Below are 16,691 nucleotides of genomic sequence, written 5' to 3' on the forward strand. Positions count from 1 at the left end.
TCCTCTTGATATGTCCACTGGGACATGTCAAGAGGATGAATGAGAGGCATTTGCCAAGAAGAATGTTTGATTTACAATTAAGGGGGGGGAGAACAAGAATGAGATGGCAAGACATGATAAAGACCAATGTCAATTAAGAGAGGAGGAAACTGGAGCGAAATCAATGACGGAAAGAAGAATATGGACAGGGCATGATGGCGAGACTTCATACATTGACCAGTGTAATAGCGGAACAATGATTCTAATGGATAACAGCAGTTTTTCAGGCTGGGCATGCAGTTACCAGTTCACAAATGGTGCAGATTACAAATATTGTCAATAGTGACCCAACTTGTTTATTTTTTCCTATACACAAAGAGGACTATTTCTCCATCAGTGTGCATGGGAAGAGGGAGATCACATTTCAGTGTCCACCAAGTATGTACTGTATACACAAAGGCAAGAACAACATCTAATGGCGTTTCAAAAAAAATTAAAACGTGTGTGTGTGTGTGTGTGTGCGCGTGTGTGCGCGTGCGTGCGTGCGTGCGTGCGGGCGCGCAAGGTTGAATTAATAAGTCAGATACGTGTGAAGGAAGCATAAATTACACAAAATGCCAAAAGCTAATAGGAAAAGAATAGTAGAAATAGGAGATATTGTAGATGCGAAAAAGAAAGAAAGAAAAGTAAAAGCAAAAACTGTAAAGTAAAAATGATTAAATTAATAAAAAGAATAATAGCCAGCATCAGATATGGGTGGTCAAATTCGGCTATAAGTCGAAAAAAGGGGAGTAGAGCAAATATGTAATTAAATCTTGATGTTAGCAAAAGTAAATATAGATACATGATCAGGTATTTCATCAGGAGACTACACCTGATCATGCATTGTCCCCTGATGCATGATCAGGTGTAGTCCCTGTTGCATGATCAGGCCCCTCCTCTCTAATTGGCTTTTAAATTCAGCCTATAATTTGCTTAATTGCACTCAAGAAGGAAAGTAAATAGGAAGGCATATGGGCCTGTGGTACTGGATTGCACGATTAAAAAGTAACAATACAGTGTATCCAGTTACACTGGATACGCTGTATTGTTGCTCTTTAAAGTAAATAGGGTTAAGAATAGCAAATAGTATTTGTGACAAAGGTGGTGCTCAGGTAGTTCAGGGTTGCAATTCCCGTTTCTCTAGTAGGACCTTGAACAAAGTTCTGGGAGCAGGTTAAGAGTGTTTAAGTCAATTGTGTTGAAAATGGTGGAAAAACCATGTTTTTTACCATTTAGGGTTAAAACCTTTAATGTGTAAGAGTTTTAAGATTAAGTAGATATCTAAATATATAAAGAATTAAAATAAAAATGCATTAAAGTTAAGAAAATATATATCAAATTTAAAATATAAGTAAATACCAGTTAATTAGCCAATTGGTGGGCACAAGTTTTCCAGACTGTGAGACACCAAAGAGGCTAAGGGGTATATGCTGTACATATTTATACAGCCTGATAGATGAGGATGATTGCTTTATATTATACATTTTATATTAATAGGGTGGCTGATTAATTTTTTGTAAAATAAAATGTGGAGAGCTTTATTGAAATGAAAGTGTAGGTAGGCTGCTGGAAACTTGTTATCCAGCAATTTGTTATAGAGGTATCTTATGTTTAGGGTGACTAAGTTGTGGCTGCTACATATAGATGCTATTCTTATACACTGAGTTAGCATGAATTTTCTTTGCAATGTTGGAGTGCCAATGTGTGAAATTGACTACTTTGAAGCTGAATGCATTACGTTTATTGTAGATGTTTATGTTATGGAGATTAATATCCAAGTCTAGATAATATGCAGCAAGGTTATCGCTATTAGTTTTTCTAGAGTGAGCTCTGAAGGGTAGATATGAGCAATAATAACATAATAACAACATAACATAATATTATATATATATATAAGATATTAAACATAGTATTATATATATAAAATACTATGTTTATATATAACATAGTATTATATATATTATATATAACATAATATTATATATATATATAAGATATTAAACATAGTGCTAATAAGTTCAAAACAGTGGAAATAAAGAAAAAATAAAAATAAAGTGAATATGTCAAATGCACCAAAGCATGCAAAGCAGCAGCAAAGGATGCAGATGTATATATATTTAATATAAAAATGTAAATATGAGTTACACGGAAAGCCAAAAGTCAAAAAGGAATAATAGCCGAAACATAAAAGAAATATTTTAAAGGAAGTGCCCTGTAAAATAAATAAATAAATAAATAAATAAATAAATTAATTAATTAAATTGACCTGTAAAATAAAATAAAATAACGGTAGCTGGCATCAGATAATGGTGGATAAATTTAGTCATAGTTCAAAAAAAAAAGGGGGGGGGGGAAATAGAACAAAAATACAATTAAATCCAATGTCAGCGAAAATAAAAATTGATACACGATCAGGTTTTTCATCAGGGGATGACACTTGACCATGTATCAAAGTACTGCGTTTCCATACTTGTCCAAAACTGTGTAAGAGTAGAAATTTGAAAATAAAGTAAAAATAATAATCGAAAAAGAAAAGCAAAACAACTCCTACAAAGTATGGACAAGGTAGTCCCTAAGCAGTGCTTATAATGAAAGTTACAGTAAAATTTAATACCAAAGTTATGGTAAATTTAATGCAAAAGAATTAAAGTAAATAAATACCAATAAGTCAAAAACTTAAAAGCATAAGATATTTTAGAAAATCTATACCTGAAATACAAAACCAAATGGGCAGGAAATGACAGAGTGAAAACACATAGTCAATCCGATAGCTGCAACCAAAGCGTTAACAAACAGGGACCAGATGTAATATACAGTAACAAAACTGTGAGAGAGAGAGCTGTAAAATAAAATAGTGACCTCTATAATGCATTTTACCCTCAATTATGGACAGAAAGAAATATGAAGAAATGCGGCAGGAAATACAATGAACACGACTATCTAAAGCAATAAAGAAATTAAGCAGAAGTGGCTGTTAAGGCTAGCTTTGCACAAAGCAGCAGAGGGCTAAGACTTAAATTGAGGATAGATAAACATATATTAAATATAGATTGAATATAACAAATGCCCCATAGCAGCAGAATAGGAAGCAGATGTATATATATAAATAATTATACAAATATATACACATCTGCTTTCTGTGTATAATCTATTATGTAGTACAGAGCGAAACAAAAAGTAAAAAAAAAAAAAAAAAAAGACAGGTTAATGTTAAATAGTAAAACAGAATATGTTAAATACATACAGTACAAAAAAAATCTTTCGGTTATTATGGTAACCTTCATCAGTTGAACTGAAAGTTCAGGAAAACAGAACTTAAGAGTGTGTAGTGCCAGTCATGCACAGCAAACTGCATGATGTAACAACTAACTGTTTGAAGTTGAAGCCTGTGGTTGTGACGTATGTGAACATTGCCAACGTTTGTCAGTCATGAGAATGGTTGCCTGAATAATAGGGTGGACACGACATCCACTGCTTCTGTTGACCAAAGTATTAGAGCACATGATGTGTAATGACTCCCACCAGGTGCAGCATTGGTAACGGCAGGACCGATCGACAACCATGACATCGCGGTGTGGGTCAATGTCGTGTCGGGTTGACCACAAGTGCTCAGTAATGGCCGAGTGTTCTATATCTGCTAAGCAGATGGCTCTTTCATGTTCTGAGATACGTTTGCCAAGCTTTCTGCCAGTTTCTCCGATGTAGCAAACAGTGTAGTCATGGCAAGAAATGCGGTAGATTGGTTGCTATGTTAGAGAAACTGGCAGAAGGCTCGGCAAATGTATCTCAGAACACGAAAGAGCCATCCACTTAGTGGACATAGAACACTCAGCCATTGCTGAGAACCTCTGGTTGACACGACACTGACCCACGCCGCGATGTCATGGTTTTCGATCGGTCCCACCGTTACCGACGCCACACCTGGTTGGAGTTATTGCACATCACGTGCTCTAATACTTCCGTCAACAGAAGCAGTGGATATCGTGGCCACTGTATTATTCGGGCAACTATTCTCATGACTGACAAATGTTGGCAACGTTCACATACATCACAACAGGCTTCAACTTCAAACAGTTAGTTGTTACATGACTGGCATTATACGCTTTTAAGTTCTATGTTCCTAAACTTTCAGTTCAACTGATGAAGATTACCATAATAACTAAGCTTTTTGTACTGTACGTATTTAACATATTTGGTTTTACTATTTAACATTAAACCTGTCATTTATTTTATTTTACTTTCCGTTTTGCTCTGTGCTACATAATAGATTATACACAGGAAGCTGATGTATATATATAATTATTTATATTATTTATATATATACATCTGCTTTCTATGCTGCTGCTTTGCGTGCTATGGGGGATTTGTTATATTCAATCTATATTTAATATAAATTTATCTATCCTCAATTTAAGTCTTAGCCTTCTATGCGAAGCTGGTCTTAAAATACAACTTCTGCTTAATTTCTTTATTGCTTTAGATAGTCATGTTCGTTGTATTTCCTGCCGCATTTCTTCATATTTGTTTCTGTCCATAATTTAGGGTAAAATGCATTATACAGATCACTATTTTATTTTACAGCTTTCTCTCATGTTGGTTTTGTTACTATATATTATATACGGTCCCTGTTTGCTAATGCTTTGGTTGCAGCTATCGGATTGACTATTTGTGTTTACACACTGTTATTTCCTGCCCATTTGAGTTTGCATTTCAGGTATAGATTTTCTAAAATGTCTTACGCTTTTAAGTTTTTGACTTATCGGTATTTGTTTACTTTAATTCTTTTGTATTAAATTTACCATAACTTTGGTATTAAATTTTACTGTAACTTTCATTATAAGCACTGCATATGGACTACATTGTCCACACTTTGTAGGAGTTGTTTCGCTTTTCTTTTTTCGATTATTATTTTTACTTTATTTTCAAATTTCTACTCTTACGCAGTTTTGGACAAGTATGGAAATGCAGTACTTTGATACATGGTCAAGTGTAGTCTCCTGATGAAAATCCTGATTGCTAATGCTTTGGTTGTGTATCAATTTTTATTTTCACTGACATTGGATTTAATTGTATTTTTGTTCTATTTCCCTTTTTTTTTTGAACTATGACTAAATTTATCCACCATTATCTGATGCCAGCTACCGTTATTTTATTTTATTTATAGGTCAATTTAATTAATTAATTTATTTATTTATTTTACAGGTCACTTCCTTTAAAATATTTCTTTTATATTTCGGCTATTATTCGTTTTTTGGCTTTTTGTGTAACTCATATTTACATTTTTATATTAATCTGCATATATTTCCTTTTTATTATATAAGCTGGTTAAGCTTGCATTATGTCAGTGGTGTGGCTCTGATCAAGAGTGCTGTCTGTTCTATAGATTATTTCTCGCTGCATAAGGACCACTGCCATGCAAATCCTCTACATTGGTTGATTTATCAGAGAATGGAAGGGTGGTTTGGTTCTTCGATATTTCCGCCTTTGCGATGATTTGTATGACGATTGAAATGCAGCGATTCCACGACCATTATTGGCCTCGTGGTCCTCTGTCGATATGGGGCATAATGGTCAGTCTATTATTTTGATATTTTAGTTTTTGTAGTTTCTTTAACCCCTTTTTGGTGATATTTCACGTCTTTTGGAACTGGTACCTTCAAGGGGGGTACCGCTAAATTATATATAATTGGCATTATTTTAAATTTACATTGTTTTTATTAATTGGGTTTAATGACTAAATTATACAGGGGATTATCGACTACCTTTTTGTCTTATCTCTACTTTCCCTTCCCTGTTTGTTTATTTTATATTATTTTGCGTTTTGTTTCGCTCTGTATTTTTGCCGTACTACTGGCTGATGTTTTTTATTTTAAATATCATATTTATTTTAATTATCAGATATAATTAGGCTTCATGTGGAGGATGTGCATTTGCTGCCTCTAATGATAGCTTCATATTCATATTTATTTATTTTTATTACTTTTTCCCTAACTTTTACATCACATTATATATATATATATATATATATATATATATATATAGATGGGTAGATAGATTAATATGTTACATATTACATATTAATATTTCTAGTCGTAGAGGTTGTTTGCCTAAGTAGTGTCTGGCTCATAATAATAATTTGATTTCTTTCTTTTCTACTCCAATATTTCCTTCCCTTCATTCCTTCATTGTTCAAAGAGTGAAGTTGCCTTCGTTGTTTATTTATTTGTTTTATCTTATAGTTATTATATACATATATTTCAAAATATATAAGAGCAATAAAGCTCAATCCTTCCTACTTTAATACTATTTGCAAAATATAGAGATTAACTCATACTTTTCTAAAGAAAATTCTTATTTTTGGACATTTAGGAAATTCTTATTTCTGACTCATGGACCTTTACACACATGTGTAAATAACATTATTTGCATTGGTTAATAAAAATAATATCATCGTGGTACACTAAATTGAATCTTATTATTAGTATAAAAGAGAGTGGAGATTGTTAAGTGTCACTTTACTTCTTGTGTGCACAGACCACCCCGAAATAACTTTGTCCCTTATTAAGAAGTTTAGTCTATTTAACAATTGTCTTCAATTTCCAGTCCGTTATTATTGGATGGTTTAGTTTTTAGTGAGTTGATAAGCATTGGCTTCGCTTTGCTCTTCCTTTTGGAAGTGAGTGGATTATGGAAATTGAATGCAGGATTATTTTTAAGAAACCCATATATATCAAAAATTTTAAAACTGTCATAAATTTAGTTTTATATAATGTATTAATTGGATTAATTAGATGTGAGCGTCAGGCCGAAGAAACACACACACACACACACACACACACACACACACACACACACACACACACACACACACACACACACACACACACACGTGTGTGTGTGTGTGTGTATATGTATATATATATATATATATATATATATCCATGTTAGGCGAAGAGTTATTTATAAATTTTAAAATCACAGATAACTTAAGGTTGTTGACAACAGAAACAGATAGCTGCGTTAATTATGGGCCGATATATTGAGAGGGTTAGCCCTTGATAAAGTCCCATTCAATAAAGTCCCTTATATCTGCTAACACATAATAAACACATTTTATAATTTTGTCCTATTATATTTCAATTTATGTTTTTTAGTTCATTACATTTTATGCTACTACTATTACTACTTTTTATCTCATTATGCTTTACTTTCACCTTATATTGTACATATAATGTATTTCTAGGTTTTGCCACAGTGCCGGCCTTGGCCTTTGCACGTTACTTGGGCTGTTTTGACTTACAGGTCATTCTCAGACTGCACCTTAACTTACTCAGCTTGTGACCTCATTTCTAATCCGATGTTTTTACACTACCAAATTCTACTATATCAACCTTTTAATATATCTAGAACATATCAAAGTATATATGAAATAGGAAAACGAAGAAGTGGAAGGGAAAAGAAAACGAAAAGAAGAAAAAAAAAAAAAAAAAAAGAAAAAAACAGTATGTGTACCTGAATGCGTCCAGCAGCAAAACAGGATACAGGTATATAAATAAGTGTTACAAATGAAAGTAAAATGAAATAAAAGTAAATATAGATGGAGAAGTTATTAATCACAAAATGCCAGGCCTAGTTGAAAAAAAAATAGAGAGAAAGAATGTTAAGAACCCAAAAAAAAAAAAAAAAAAAAAAAATCATTAAGTAGAATTAAGGTTGAATTAATGCCGAATTAACAGGCTAATCATATGTACAAAAGCTGAAAGAAAAGGAGGGGAGGGTAATAGAGATAAAAATTATAAAATTAAATTCAAAAATAAAAATTAAAAAATTTAAAAATTTTAAAAATTTAAAAATTGGTACATAGATCAGGTATTTCATCAGAGGGCTACACCTGATCATGTACCAAACGCTGTGTTTCTATGCAAACTCATGTTGATGGAGAAGCTATTAAAATGAAATAGATATGAAAAAAAAATAAATAAATAAAAAATAAAAATTAATCTCCAGAAACATGAGTAAGGTAGCCCAAATGCAGTGTGTTTAGATTAATAAATTGAGTCGATAGTATGTAAGAACGCAAACGCAGTGTGTTTAGATTAATAGATTGAGTAGAAAGTATGTAAGTATGTAAATTAAAAGTATGTAAAAAAAAAAAATAATAATAATAAATAAATAACAAGGTAGCGGTATAGAAAAAGGAAGCAATGCAAGGTAAGGGAGGGTTTGTTGTTTGTTTGTTATTTAGGAGCATTAGCAACTAAGGCCATATTGCTCCGGGATATGCGGTGGTCATTCCCTGACCTTTCCGCATCCTCCGTATTTGGTGGTGACGGGCTCGAACCCCGGTCTAATCAAGAAGCGTGTGCTACGCACTGCTGCTCCTTCCCACCTGGCTACGGAGGCGCGGTAAGGGAGGGAAAAGAAGTTAAAAATATAGAGGTGAAGATAGTAAGAATAAGAAAAGTGAGAATGTCCGAATCACCCTCGTATTACACTAATAGTTCAATGGACAGAAAAACGAAGAGTAGAAAGTAGAAAGATGTAAAGAGAAGGAAAAGAGTTTAAAGGATACTAGGCGAGCCAGGTGTGTAAGTATCCAACCTCATAGAGAGGGCCTTGGCTGTGAGAGTGTTAGTAGAAGTGGAAATTAATACCGCTAGCTTGTAGTGTATATTTTGAGTGATAGATATATGAAATATATGATAAAAATTATATAAAATATGAAAAGGAGAAAAATTAAATACCTATGATATCTGGCAGAAACAAGTTGGGTGGAATATAATCAAGAAATGAAGATACAAATATGCGATCATGATTAATAAGGTACAATTATGCAAATATGGTTAATAAGAATGGAATGTAAACAGAGAGGTTAATAAGAATGGAATGTAAACTATGACAACGATGGTGAAGTTGCTCAGAAGAGAAGAACTATGGGAGCCCTCTGTGGCCAAAGTAAAATAGAGAAAATAAGATTGATCATAAGTAATTACTGGTAATATTAAATTAAAAAAATGAAAAGAAAAACTTAGGAAGTGAAAGAACACGAACATCATTCTAATAGAAGTCATAAGGTGTGATCATTTTCCAAGCAGTGGAAATATCACCATTCAAATGTACAACTGTACAGATATCAAATTAACCCTAATCAAGGTGGAACATGGTGAAACCGAATTTTTGTTTAATAAAATCAGAGAGATTTTTATAATAAAATTTAAGAAGTTAATTGGAATGTCATTATTGCGAAGTTTGATATAGAGATCATTTAAAGCACCAGCGAAAAGTGATTGATTGCTGCTAATATTAGCCAAAAGGATAATTTGTGTGTAGATTATATTTTTATGAACCTTAATCGAAATGTTCGAGTTCCAATTCGTTAAATAAATAATATTAAAATTAAATTTGCTTCTTTTGTCGAATAATTCTAAATTATGACGAAGAGGGGGACTGTTTAGAGTAATACTTAAATCAAGGAAATTTGCATGTTGGTTGCCAAAGTTTCTTTATTGAGAGTGAGTTCAGTGGGATATATGGATTTTGCAATATTTTCAAAATGAATATTGAGAATAAGAATGTCATCAACGTAGCGGAATGCAAAAAAATTAAGGTTCGGGTTGTTATGAATATATAGATGTTTGTAATAATGAAGAAATAAATTGGATACTATACTAGAAATTTGTGAACGCATGGGAACTCCTATGGATTGTTTATAAACGTATTTACCATCATAAATATAATTATTTAGAATACAAAGGTTGATGTAGTTATTCCAAGTAACCTCATCTGTTGGTATAATGTTTTGGTATTTGAGGAACAATTGATTCAGTACATTGACAATCAAGTGATGTGGTAAGGAGGTAAATAAGTTGGTGAAGTCATAGGTTTCAATACTAAATATGCTGGAATAGGTATTGGAATTAAAAATTTTAATGATACTATGGTTATTGTTAATGATCCAAGTGGAAGGGATATTAATAAGAATGGTAGTCAACAATTTGAAAAATTGTTTACCTGGTTGATAACAGCCACTTTTTTTGGCACTAGTGATGAATCTAAAGTCAACTGGATGTTTATGGAATTTGGCTATCATATACAAGAAAGGCAAAGTAGAATTGTGAATTTTGGTATGTAAATTTTTATACAAGGTTATAATTTTTCTGATGATTGTATTAATGCCGAGATTACAGCGTAAAAAGGTGGAACTGCTTTCTACTTCTTTTTTGAGGGTGGTGTAATAAAATTGCTTGCAAAAGATAGCAGAGTTATTAGAAGCCTTATCTACAGGGGTGATAATAAATTTTTGTTGTAAATCTGAGATGGCTTTTTTCAGGTTAGAGTACCTGATATGTGAATTATTGTAAAGGTAGTAAGTCTTAGAAATAATTTTTTTAATGTCTTCATATATAACATTTATCCAATTATAAAAAGCTTCGTGGGGTATTGTATATTTATATGCCAACTTGTTGCAAAAGGTCAAAGTATATATATATATATATATATATAGAAATAAATAAAAAAAAACAAAGGACAATTATAAACTAGATTAGAAAAAAAAAGTTTTTTTATAAAAGAAAATAGTCATTAAGAATATGTAACCAGTATGAAATTATTTCTTAAAGGAAATTATTTACTTACCTATAGGAATTTCTAATTTGACATCTGGTGTTTTATCATAGCCCTTTTCCCTTAAAACACTTTCATCTGGGAGGGGGGAAAAAAGTCATTTTTCAAAAGAGAAAATACACATTATCTATAAGTTTTAATTCATATTTATTATTTTGTGAGTGCTATTAATCCCTTTTCAGATCCATGTAGATTAGAGTGACTGTACAATTGAATACCAGCTCAACAAAACAAGTGCATATGCAGGTGAAATTTATCCTAAACATTATGTAAATGTTAGTAACAAATGTAAATGCGCTTAATGTAACTCAGTTCAATTAACTTTTTAAATTTTTACCATTTGCAATTTAAAAATTGCAAATGGTAAGGAAGGTTAACAACCTCCTGTAAAGTGAGATTTATTTTTTTTATTTAAACATCTCATAATTATGGGTGCCTTTTTTATGTTTATCTTCAACAAGATAAACATAAAAAAGGGCTTAAAATCCATTAGGGCATAAAATCTTAATTTTAGTGGGATGTGAACATTAACCCCCACAGAATTATTAAACAGTTCCAAGAAATTGTCCACAGATTTGAGTCTCCATGATAACAAGTACAGGTCACTGTTGAAAAAAAGCCATGAATTAGGGTTGAATTTGAAAGTGTCTACAATTCTGTGCAGACACGATAGGAGAGAGAGTATACGATGAGAGCCTTGTTGATCAATTCGGCCCAGGATTGTTATTTGTTATTGTTATTTTGGTTTTTAGGAGCATTAGCAACTAAGGCCATATTGCTCCGGGATATGCGGTGGTCATTCCCTGACCTTTCCGCATCCTCCGTATTTGGTGGTGACGGGCTCGAACCCCGGTCTAATCAAGAAGCGTGTGCTACGCACTGCTGCTCCTTCCCACCTGGCTACGGAGGCGCCTTTCGGCCCAGGAAAGATTGTGCAAAGCTCAAGGGGTAGAATTTTTTCCAGCCTGGTCTGTACTTGTTAACAGGAGAGACTGCTTCTACAGGGATGAGATACACTTAAATAGAAAGGGTGCAAGAATATTTGCTGATGCTATCGAGCCAGTGTTAGGTGGGTCAAAAACTGCTGGCTTGGGTGGGGGGGGGTACAAGGACTAATAGATTAACAGTAGCCACTAGCAGAGGTGAATGTGATTCTTGCACTGCTTCTATTGGAATGAGCAGCAGCCTGGAAAACAAGATGCAGGGTATTTCAGAGACTGCTGGGAGTCATTGCGGTAAAGTAAACACAGGAGTTGTGTTAGGGTAGCTAAGAATAGGAACAGGTGCATGTATACTTGTGTATACACCAATGCTAGGAGGTTGGTAAATAAATTTGATATATTTGAGGTATTGCTCAAAACATCAAAGGCAAATATTGTTGGGATATCAGACACGTGGTGTCACACAGATATAAGAAACACAGATATAAGAAATGCAAAACTGGAATTTGGGGAGTACAATGTGTACAGGAAAGATAGACATGAAGGATAGACAGAATAGGAAGGGAGGAGGGGTTATGCTATTAGTTAAGAAACACATAAAATCCAAGGAAGTGAAGTCAGTTGACATCGCTGGACAGTGCAGTGTCTAGTCAGTTTGGTGTGACATAAGCATTGGGAGTTCAAAATTGAGAGTAGGAGTGTGTTATAGGCTTAATGACTCTGATGAGTATAATAAGAAACTGTACAGGGAAATAGAGTGGGCCAGTAAATCAGAAAGTCTTATAATGAGGGATTTTAATTTCCCAGATATTGACTGGAATTTGTGGGTTGGTCACTCACACACTAGAAAGGCTTTTGGGGTTTTGTTGGATGATTGTTTTCTACATCAGCATGTGCGGGAGGCAACTAGAGGGAGTAATACTCTTGATCTGATTATCAGTAGTGATTCTTCATGCATTAAGAAACTGCAGATAAAGGAACCACTAGGTGGCGGTGGCGGTGTGCTGAAGTGAGTTTTACTCAAAGAGGTAACTACCATCAGGGATAAAGGAAAGGGTTTTTACTTTCGTAAAGGCAACTATGGTGGTCTGAGACCGTATTTAAATTCTAAAAGGTGGGACCAACTGATGACGTTACCAACAGCAAATTCAAAATGGGAAGCATTCAAAGAATTTATCTTGGAGGCTACTAGGCTTTACATACCAAATAAGAAATATTGTTCAAGGTTTAGGCCTAAATGGATGTCAGATGAACTAGTTAGACATGGGCAGAGAAGAAAAATGCATGGGACACATACAAAATAACAGGTGACACGGAATCCTAAGATAGATATAAGCTTGTCTATAACCAAGTAATAAAGGAGGTTAGGCAGGCAAAGGCAGATTATGAGAAATCTTTGGCAAAGAATGCAAAGAAAAATGGCAAAGAGTTCTTTACCTATGTAAACTCTAGAAGGAAAGCGATGAATCAGATTGGTCCACTGGATATTGATGGTTCAACTGTTGATGATCCTGATCAGGTGGCTAACAAACTAAATGAGTATTTTGCATGAGGAGTTATTCAGGGAGGGGAATGCCAGAGGTGAATTAAACTCTGGCAGTGAGCTAGATGATTTTGTAATAACTGAGAGCAAAGTGGAGGAGAAATTGTTGAAGATAAACATAAAAAGGGCACCCATAATTATGAGAGCTTCTTTGGACTCAGGGGAGGTACCCATGGGCTGTAGATGTGCAAATGTAGGATCCCAATTCACAAAGTAGGATCAAAGGGCGACACAAGTAATTACAGACCTGCTAGTTTAACTTCTTTCCAGGAAAATTAACGGAGGCACTGGTTAAAGAAGTATTGCAGGATCAGCTAGACAAGACTTCAGTTATAGCTTGGACACAGCATGGGTTTGTTAAGGGAAAGTTTTGCCTGACCAATTTAACTGGATACTATGATGTGGTCAGAAAGGAACTGGATGTAGGGAATAACTTTGATATCATATATTTGGATCTTAGAAAGGCTTTTGATACTGTTGCACGTGGAAGACTGCTGAATAAATTGGAGTAGTGTGAATTGGAGGCAAATTGTTGCTACGGATAATGGGATGGTTGAGTGGGAGAAGACAGGGTGGTAATCAATGGACACTGCTCATCGTGGACTAATGTTATTAGTGCAGTCCCGCAGAGTTCAGTGTTGGGTCCATTGTTGTTTTCTGTATTTATAAATGATATTGATGATGGTATATCAAGTTTAATGTCCAAGTTTGCAGACGATATGAAGGTTGGCAGGGTTGTTAAGGAAACTAATGACAGTACGCTGCTGCAACAGGATCTATAAAAGTTGAGAAGATGGGCTGAGATGTGGCAAATGAAGTTTAACATTGACAAATGTAAAGTAATACATATGGGAAGCAGTAACCCCAAAGTAATGTATCAACTCTGTGGTACTACACCGACAGTGGTAGAGAACAAAAAGGACCTGGGGGTAATTGTGCAGGCAGATATGAAGCTTTCTAAGCAGTGCAGACGGTCTGCAAGAGTAGCTCACGGTGTCTTGTCAATGATATACAGGAATTTTTCTAACAGGGATAAGGTGATTATCCCCGTGTATAAGGCAGTGGTCAGGACACACCTTGAGTACTGTATACAGGTTTGGAGGACTCATTTTAAGAAGGATGTAGAGCTGTTGGAACGAGTACAGAGAAGGGCAACAAGATTAGTGAATGGAACAAAGGGTTGCTCTTACGAAGAAAGGCTTAAGTTTTGCAAATCACAGTGTTTGGAGACTAGGCACCTGCGAGGTGATCTGATTGAGGTCTATAAAGCCTTGAATGGTTTGAGCATGCTAAATGCTGATGGGATTCTTCCTCTTTCTCAGAATAATCACCTGAGAGGGCATAAATTCAAACTGAGGAAAGACAGATGTAGGATAGATGTGTGGAAGTTAGGTTAGTTTCCTTTAGCCAGCGGAAGTTGGTTGGTTGGTGGAACAGACTTCCATCCTTTGTTGTGGAAGTTGATAGCCTAAATAAATTTAAGGCTGAGCTGGACAGGTATTTGGAACGAATGGAGTGGTGAAATGGGAGCATTTTTTTTTTTTTTTTGGCTGATGCTGCATAAGTTTGCTTTTTTGCATCATATGCCTCTACTAATGCTAATGCTAATAATGTTAGACTTTGAGTCTTAGTATAATGTACAATATAATTTCTGTGAGTAAACTCTTTTGACCCTATGTGGCCATCCCTGAGTATAAACAGAAATTGTTTTTGGATGAATATACAGGGTGTCTCAAAAATACACAGCATAACTTCAGGAATGAGTTCCTCATATGTAGACAATAAAAATATTTTAAATCAACATAGTTCCGGAAATGCTTGGTTCCCGAGTTATTAACCAGAATGTCTTATCTCCCGCAGGTGATTTCCTTCCTCACAAGGTACTGACAGAATCTGGTGGTTTTCCGTTCTGATCATGTACTAATATCAGGAGCAAGCGGATATGCACTTTACGTATGGTTTGATGGACGGCAATGCTCTGGAGGCTCGTCGTTTGTACCACGAAAGGTTCTCAGAACAAAGATATCCAGACAGGAAAATGTTTGAAGGTATCCTTTGCTGCCTTTGTGAACATGGGACCTTTACACCTCGTGCTGCCGACAGAGGGCGCCCAAGATCTACGACTCCTGAAGTAGAGGAGGAGAAGATTTCGGATGTTGTACATGCCACTCCTTGAATCAGCACACTCAGAATAGCAATGGAACTGGCTGTTCAACCTGAAACTATTTGGAGAGTGTTGCGAGAACACCAACTGTATCCTTACCATCTGCAACAAGTACGACAATGCCAACAGGAATTTGGCATTGTCTTTGCGAGTCCATGAGACGTCGATGTTGAGGCCTGTATTCAAGCAGAAGTTGGACATTTTGAACAATTACTATAAGGTGATGCGAACAGTTAAGTGTCATAGACAGACCTTCAAAACTTGGGAACCAAGCATTTCTGGAACTATGTTGATATAAAATAATTTTATTGTCTACATATGAGGAACTCATTCCTGAAGTTATGCCGTGTATTTTTGAGACACCCTGTATATTCATACAATAACATAACGTGAAGAAGAGATGTTTTAAATTTTCCTTTATGAATGGCATGGAATGACAAGTGGTGGAATACTTGTTGGCAAGTGAGAACATTTTTCAAATATCATAACACATTACTTAAAAAAAATAAAAAAAAACAAAAATTGAATTCATCTATGAAAATGAATATTCAATTTATGTAAAAAACAAGTAAATAATTATACTTTGTAACTGTCTACTTGTTTAAAACTAGAATTAAAACTAACCTTGTTTAAAATTATCGAATATAAAATTAATATATATTTCTTTAAAGGGTGCAGGCTTTAGTTTTTGAATATATAATCTATTTAAGCCAATAGGATAAGGCAAAACATCCAAGGAGAGAAATCTAATAAAAGAGAAAAAAATACTCTTACCTATAAAAGTAACACCAAGAGCATTCAATTCTTCTTTTAATTTGATTTCATGTTCTAATCCAACAGAACTAAAGATTTGAAGCGATTAGAGAAAACAAATTTAATTATTAAATGTAATTATATTATTAAAGATTATCAATGTATATAAGTAAATTATACTATAAAATACCGGCGTAAATACAACATAGTGAACTCATAATGAAAAACTACATAAGCAGTGTAATTGTATCTCATATTCTGACTACTTTCACAATGAGCTACCATGTATTGCACTATCCTTGAATAAGTAACCTGCCCACCACAGGAGATAGGCCAATAAGTCTTGAAATGGTGCTATCTGGGTATTGGTACCCACTGAGAATAAGTAACAATAATCTTCTCTATTAGTGAAGCGTTACTTATTCGAGGTAGTGCAATACATGGTAACTCTTGAAGGTATTCACAATATGAGATACAATTAAATCGATGCTTTTACACTGCTTATGTAGCCTTTCATTATGAGTTCACTATGGTTTATTTACACCGATATTTTATAGTGTATTTTAAACTCATAATATATTATGCCTTGAGCATTTATATTTTATGTAAGTAAATTATAGGTTGATCCATTAGACTTTTTTTTATT

The 16,691-nt window shown here is 34.2% G+C and overlaps 1 protein-coding gene across 1 annotated transcript in view; it reads right to left on the bottom strand.

Annotated features, from left to right (window-relative positions):
- LOC150085015 (CDAN1-interacting nuclease 1-like) overlaps nt 1-16,691 on the bottom strand; it is a 113,931-nt gene that overhangs the window by 16,485 nt on the left and 80,755 nt on the right. Inside the window, exons 8-9 of the mRNA XM_090376436.1 lie at nt 16,067-16,134; nt 10,657-10,722 (exon numbers count right to left, since the gene is read on the bottom strand). Coding sequence (XP_090232562.1) covers nt 10,657-10,722; nt 16,067-16,134 — 134 coding nt within the window. The remainder of the gene's footprint in view (nt 1-10,656; nt 10,723-16,066; nt 16,135-16,691) is intronic.

The sequence above is a fragment of the Mastigoproctus giganteus genome, chromosome 6, assembly GCF_048544385.1.
Source record: "Mastigoproctus giganteus isolate SK-2022 chromosome 6, ASM4854438v1, whole genome shotgun sequence".
Lineage (NCBI taxonomy): Eukaryota > Metazoa > Arthropoda > Arachnida > Uropygi > Thelyphonidae > Mastigoproctus > Mastigoproctus giganteus.